General features: G+C 41.4%; 1 protein-coding gene across 1 annotated transcript; it reads right to left on the reverse strand.

Moving 5' to 3' along the window:
- Positions 1-6,331, reverse strand: MTERF4 (mitochondrial transcription termination factor 4). Its single transcript, XM_063132258.1, has 4 exons — positions 6,235-6,331; positions 3,715-4,225; positions 1,373-1,557; positions 1-562 (listed from the first exon to the last, which is right to left on the reverse strand). Exons 1-4 carry the CDS (start codon positions 6,259-6,261, stop codon positions 212-214), a joined length of 1,074 nt encoding a protein of 357 aa, XP_062988328.1. The 5' UTR covers positions 6,262-6,331; the 3' UTR covers positions 1-211.
- Positions 6,332-7,162: the final 831 nt, after the last annotated feature.

Genomic DNA, 7,162 nt, shown 5'->3' on the forward strand with positions numbered 1-7,162 from the left:
TTCTGGGTTTCATTATCTTTATATCTCCCCTAAGTTGATCAGAACCAGTTATTAACTCCAAACTTGAACTTCTTTGGAACCCATATTAACCACCTTCCGCTTCTCATATCTATGTTATACAGATGATACACTTTAATTCCCCCAAAAAGTCAATTGGAGACTTGAGTTGATTCCATCAGCAACAGACATTCAGATTTTTAATTTCATGTTGTTATTCTGGATCAGAATCTTCTCCATCACTCTCCAAATCTGAGAGTTCACTTTTCATTGCCACCTCTTCCTTCCACCTCTGCTCTTCTTCACGGGCCAACAGTTCCTTAAAGACCTTATACTCCTCAACTGTGGAGCAGGCTATTCTGGCCACAAAGTCACTTTCAGAGGCTCTGATGATGCCTTTCAGTTTGGGGTTGACAACCTGGGTCTGTCCTTTCTTATCAGGAGTTTGATAGAGTCCCAAGCGCTCCAAGAAAATGACCCGGTTTTTTATCTCAGCCAGTGATGCTTGGAAATAACCCGCTTTCACTATTTCTCTTTGTTGAACTCCCATTCTAAAATAGGCAAACTGAGAAAGAATGGTTCTGATTACATGTCCTATTAAGTGGAAGGAATCAACTCTTTAATAAACTATTATTAATATTCTATGCCAAGGACACAATCCTGCACAGATTTAAACATACTTAAGTCTATTGAAATCAGTGTCCAAGTACCCTTAACGTGATACTGGATTGTGAGCCAAGAGTTGTGGGTGTATTATTGTCTGAATTACATTTCAGAACCTTTACTTGTTGCATTCTTCAGAAGTTGTTACAACAAATAGGATGCACCAGTGAAAGATTTAGTGGTTTGGGAATATTTGATAGAAAGTGGAGGGGGAGGGGGTTAGTAAAGGATTAGTAAAATCTAAACATCAGTACACAAGCCTTACTAAAAAATAAAAATATGAAGCCACAGCCTTTACTACAATACATTCAAAGACAGTTCTGCTAGATGATAGAGGAAATTTAATGAGTACATTCACCAAAGTCCATGTGACAGATTTTGGCAACAAGCAGATGAATGGGAAGCACAAGGCAAGTTTATTCTAGCTACTGTATCGCCTTGTCAGTATTTGGAGAAGGCTTTCCTGCCCCCCCCCCAAGTGTTAAGAGCACAGTCAAGTTCTGCAAAAACAGAACTTCCTGTTAAACCATATCTCTTGTCAGTGCAAGAGCTGAGAGGGGGGGCTACTGGAATCTCAGGCACTGGATTCATAAGCTGAGCAATGCCAGCTAATATACTTTGGGCGGGGGATGCACCACACCATATGGAAACCGATTATAGCCATCCATATCAGCAAAAAAACTTTCTCAAAATATAATGCAACATACATTACCTGGAATTTGTACTCCACATCGTTTAACTCCTCTAGCAGGATATTTGGGCATGTTTGAAGAATTTTCGATACCTGCTGCACTGTGAAAAGGCATTTTTCCCTGAGGAGACGCTCTACGCCTTCAATTTTCTTTTGTGGCAAAGTGAAGATACTTGGAAAATGTATTGCCACATGGTTCAGTCCCACTGTTAAAGAAAGAGGAGACACACATAACAACTGGGTAGGGCTTCCCCTCACCCCATCCCCAGGAAAGATCCCAGGGCCAATGTAGTCTGCTTATCCAAAGCAATGTCCACTTCCAGGCTTAACACATCCCAATATTGTGGGAATAGCTTGCTCAAGAGCCAGTATCATACTGCCTTTATACAAATCGATGGTGGACCCATACTTAGAATATTGTACAGTTCTGGTCACCACACCTAAATACAGATATTGTAAAGCTGGAAAACATGCAGAAAAAGGCAGCTAAAATGATCAACGGGCTGGAGTGTCTCTCTTATAAGGGAAGGTTACAACAGCTGGGATTTTTTAGCTTGGACAGGGAGACATTTTTCTCTCTCTTCCATAATACTAGAACCCGGAGTCATCCCATGAAGCTGATTGGTGGGAAATTCAGGACAGAAAAGAAGTACTTCTTCACATAGCACATAAATTATGGAATTCACTATCACAAGATATGGAGATGGCCATCAATTTGGATGGCTTTAAAAGGGGGTTGATAAATCCCTGGAGGAGAAGGCTATCTGTGGCCTGTTCAGACAACATCCTAAACCATGCTGCTTTAACCACAAATGATTAAGGGAATATATTAAGGTTAATGCATTCCCTTAACAATTTTGTGGTTAAGCAGCATGGTTTAGCGTGTTGTCTGAACAAGGCCAATGGCTACTAATCCTGATGGCTATGTGCTACTTCCAGTGTCAAAAGCAGTAAGTCTATATACACCAGTTGCTGGGGAACATGGGTGAGAGGGCGTGTTGTGGGTCCCTGGTCGACCACTGTGTGAACAGAGTGCTGGACTAGATGGACCTTGGTCTGATCCAGCGTGGCTCTTCTTAGGTAGTAACTTTCCTAAAATGTTCTTTGTGAAGTCCGAGCAGATATACTGAGGAACATTACCCTTTCAAGCCACTGACGTGGAGCATCCTATGAGTAGGCATCCTAATTTGCTATTTCATGCAGTATATTTTCCCCTTCTATTTCTTTACTTAATGAATGTATACCCTGCCCTTCAATGTAAACACATTTCCAGGGTGGCCGTGGTATTTATTGTTCTTTATGCACAGATCTTTGTGCATTCACATTTGTAAGTACTACAAATACACAAGAGAAATATCGAAATAAAGGGCATACTGAGGAGCAAATAAAAAGAAGCAAAAATATAGTTTTTTCTTTATACACTTGAACTGCATTGAAGAAAAAAATACAGCCTGAATGAGAGAAAGGAATACTAAATCTCTTCACACAAAACAAATGCTGATAAGCATGAGGTTGAATGGCAAAAAAATCTGATGTTTTTCCATCCATTTCTGACACGTATTGAGCTAGCATTTTTAAAAAATGAATCCATTATTTCAATCATTTTAATCAAACTTTCCCCTTTCTGTTTAATTTGTAACAACATGGAGCACTAAGGAATGCATATGGACTAGCCCTTTATGTTTCACCTAAAAGGTTGTGGGTCAAATCTTCAGAGCAGGATACAACCCTTCTTTGAAAGGACACCTACATATATGATGTAGTCAATGATGTGGATTTAGAAACTGATCCACAAACATATTTCTATCTGAATGAAGCAGCTGTGCTTCCTATCATTGCACACACAACTTAATTTGCACCTTTTCCTAAATAATTGCTTTTCTGTCTCTTATTCCACCAGGAAATTAAAGATAATGCTCACTGAATATAAGCAAATGAGGCCTCAACCACATGATTCAGGGAATACAATTGAGTACAATATTCATCTGGTTTGCACATAACGGCAATAAAACAACCCTGGAATTGCTGTGATCAAGTGAGCGAGTTGCATCCTGAGCACTCATCACTTCCATCAACCCAGGACCAATCCTGGGCCATTATATTGACGCCTGAACCCAGGAACTCTGGATTATTTAGAGGTCAAACAACAGAGTTAACTGAATAATTACCCATGATTTATTGCTGGGTTAACTCTGGGTTGTTTAATTTCTAAACAACCTGGAGTTCTTGGGTTCGGATGGCATGATAACAGCAGAAATGATGAGTGTGCAGAAGGTAGTGCTCACGCTTGGCCAAGCCAAATCCAGGAATTTCTGTTACATGTGAATCGTGTCAATGATTAGATAAAATACAGATAGCACTACCTTCTTCAAAGCTGAATCTTCTCAGAAGAGCTGTACGGTCCCTCAGATGCTTTACTGACATTCTCAGCAGTTCAGGGCTCTTCTGTAGGGCCTTCAGTGTGGTGTCCGGACTTAAACCCAAGAGGAGGAGCTCTGAAACTACAGCCAACCTGGACTGAAGTGGCAGTTTGGGCTGTAAACTGAACAAGTGCATTATTTGAGCAGGGCTGAGCCCCATGTCCAAGAATGAATTTGCTACCTTTCCTAGCTTCAAGTGGTCCACACCAGCTGGCCCCTCCTGCTCTACAAGGGAAGTAGTGAGAGTCTCCAGAAGCTGCTGAGCACCTTCATTGCTGTCTGTTTTAGAGCTACATGGAGGCAAGCGTGCTTCATTTTGTTCAGGAGAACTGGAACCAGTCAATCTGCAGGCCACATACTGAAGAGAGCAAATAAAGGCAACAGGTGATGGTTTCCAAGAAGTTGACCGGATACAGTGACAGGCAAGGGGGACAAAACTGTGCCTCTGTAAGACCTATGGCAATAGACAAGAAAACCCAACATATTACAAAAGAATGTGTTGTAGAGAGATGATCAGACATAGGAACTAGCTGACCAAAGAGGGCTTGAAGAAAATAAAACCACTCTATCCCAGAGTCATTTTATCATGTACTTCAAACCCTGTAACTGGAAGTATGATTATGTGGTGATTAGTACTCATTGTTTGCATTACTGATGTCTACCAGACTGGGAAACCACTGTGCTTCACACCATGCAGATAACATTTCTGCAGAGCAGGGACTAAGATTCTAACTATTAAAAAGGGCTTACAATTTTCAATGCACATATACTAGGGCTGAACTGGTTAGTAGTCACAAACAAAGGCAATGAGTTTTACAAAAGCTGTGTTGTAAAAATATATTTGAAAAGCCAAAATGAAAAAAGATACATTGGATGGCTGGGAAGACTGGTAATTTTAAAAGTGAATATTCTGCCTAGATTGCTGTATGTTATAAGAAATGTAAGAATTGGAATCTCAATAGATAATCTTTAGTGATGGCCAAAAAATGATGGTGGATTTTTTTGGTTAAAAAAAAGGTCAGCATTGTTATAGCAACATTACAAAAACTGTATGGAAAGCGAAGTTTTAAATTCCCTAATGTAATATATTACTATTATATAATACATTTGGAGACAATTAGTAAATGTATGACATTATTGGAGGAGCAGTATTATCACAATGCTCAAACATTAGAGAACCAGTATAATTATATATAGCATTTTATTTCTGTATGGGTATTTAAGATGTATAGGCATGGAACAGAACAATATTGGTGCTGCCAAGAAGAAAATGCACAATTTTACCACATATGGGAGGATTATCCTACTAAGGCTGTAAAATTTTGAGGAACAAATAGTAAGAACAATAAAAGTTATTGTTAAGATAACAATATTATTAAGATCCAATTATTAGAATACGCAAAAGAGTAAGTAAACATTAGGAGTTTGCTTGGAATTTACTTACAGCAACCAAAATATTAACAACCACTAAATGTAAAGTTGGTTATTGAGAGTACAGGAAATTGAAATATTCATTAATCTTGCAAAATGTTACTGGAATTTCAGAATTTACTGATGTATTTCTGTTTTTATAATATGGTATAAAACTAAAACACACACACCCCAAACGCAATATGAAAAACTAGCTCTTGGTTTTGTTAAAATCTTAAAACACATTTTGCTATCTATCGGACACCAAGCAGCAATACTTCAGATGCTTATTTTAAAGATACACTTTTTGTTACTGTTACAACACAGAGAAGCTGTCTCTTTTGTGGTGCTCCGCGATGGCACTGCCGCTGCATCTCAGAACATAGCGGTACACTGTTCTATTTGAAAGAGGAAATCTCATATGTCTGTGTGGTAACGCTAACAAAGCATCAGCTTCAAAGCAGTCCTCACCTTCCCATGAAGCTCAGTCTCTTTGCGTGCTTTCAAAATCACAATGCAGGTTAACTGCACTTTAATCCAATTCCTCCACTATTTACAGCAGGGGTCCGCAATATTTTGGGGTCAGTGGGCACGGGGAATTTTGAGAAAGTGTGATATCTGAAGACCACTCTTCTGCCACCATTACTGTAAATCTGGGGTCTCCATTATGGTGCCTCCAGGCTCCCTGCCCCTCTTAGCTTTTCTTTTATTACTTAAGATTTTTTTTAAAAAAAGCTAAATATGGTCAATCTTTTGCACACCAAAATGGGAATGTGAGGGAAGAGAAAGGGGTCCGAGAGCCATGCACTCGAGTAGAGCTGTCTCCAGCTGGGCCAGCAACGAGCCGGGATGCCTTTCGGGTCGGCCTACCAAAACAACGAGGCTCAAGACACGAAGTAATTCTTGGGTCAGCGCGCAGTTCTCGCTGTCGCCCCGCGACTGTCTGCGGGGTATGGAAAGAGCTCGCTGCCGCCGCCGTCCCCCACCCCGACCCCGACCTGCATTTTCAGCAGACAAACTCGCGCTGGGAGATGCACATAAACTCTCACCCACCTGCCCACACAGCCGTCCCAATTCCATGTTCGCGTCCCGCGCAGCTCCTCTCCTAGGCGAGATAGAGGGACAGAAGAGGAAGGTGTTCACCCAAACACTCTCCTCCTCAGAAACGGGTGCTGAAAGGAACGTTCCGCTGCGTGGCCGATTGTTCGATCTGCCCTTATGCCGTGAAATGCTTGAGCCCGGTAAGATCGACACAGCGGAAACTGAACTTTACGAAGTGCTTGATTATTCTCCCGTAGAATCTTAAGGCCGCTTCACAGATGACATTAAAGAGATACCATCACATTTTGTGTGCTCAGTAGGAACATGTGGTGATGTGAGTACTTGAAAAGAAGTGTTATTTCTAGAACCAGACTACTACCTGGAAAAAAGACAGAGAGATCCCCTGCAATAAATGTGGAACATAGAATCATAGAATAGAGTTGGAAGGGGCCATCGAGTCCAACCCCCTGCTCAATGCAGGAATCCACCTACAACATATTTGACAGATGGTTGTCCAGCTGCCTCTTGAATGCCTCTAGTGTGGGACAGCCCACAATCTCCCTAGGTAACTGGTTCCATTGCCGCACTGCTCTAACAGTCAGGAAGTTTTTCCTGATGTCCAGCCAGAATCTGACTTTCTGTAACTTGAGCCCGTTATTCCGTGTCCTGCATTCTGGGATGATCAAGAAGAGATCCTGGCCCTTCTCTGCGTGACAACCTTCAAGTATTTGAAGAGTGCTATCATGTCTCACCTCAAATCTTCTCTTCTCCAGGCTAAACATGCCCAGTTGGTTCAGTCTCTCTTCATAGGGCTTTGTTCCAGACCCCTGATCATCCCGGTTGCCTTCCTCTGAACACACTCCAGCTCGTCTGCGTCCTTCTTGAAGTGTGGTGCCCAGAACTGGACACAATACTCTAGATGAGGCCTAACCAGGGCTGA

This window comes from Elgaria multicarinata, chromosome 8, assembly GCF_023053635.1.
Source record: "Elgaria multicarinata webbii isolate HBS135686 ecotype San Diego chromosome 8, rElgMul1.1.pri, whole genome shotgun sequence".
NCBI lineage: Eukaryota > Metazoa > Chordata > Lepidosauria > Squamata > Anguidae > Elgaria > Elgaria multicarinata.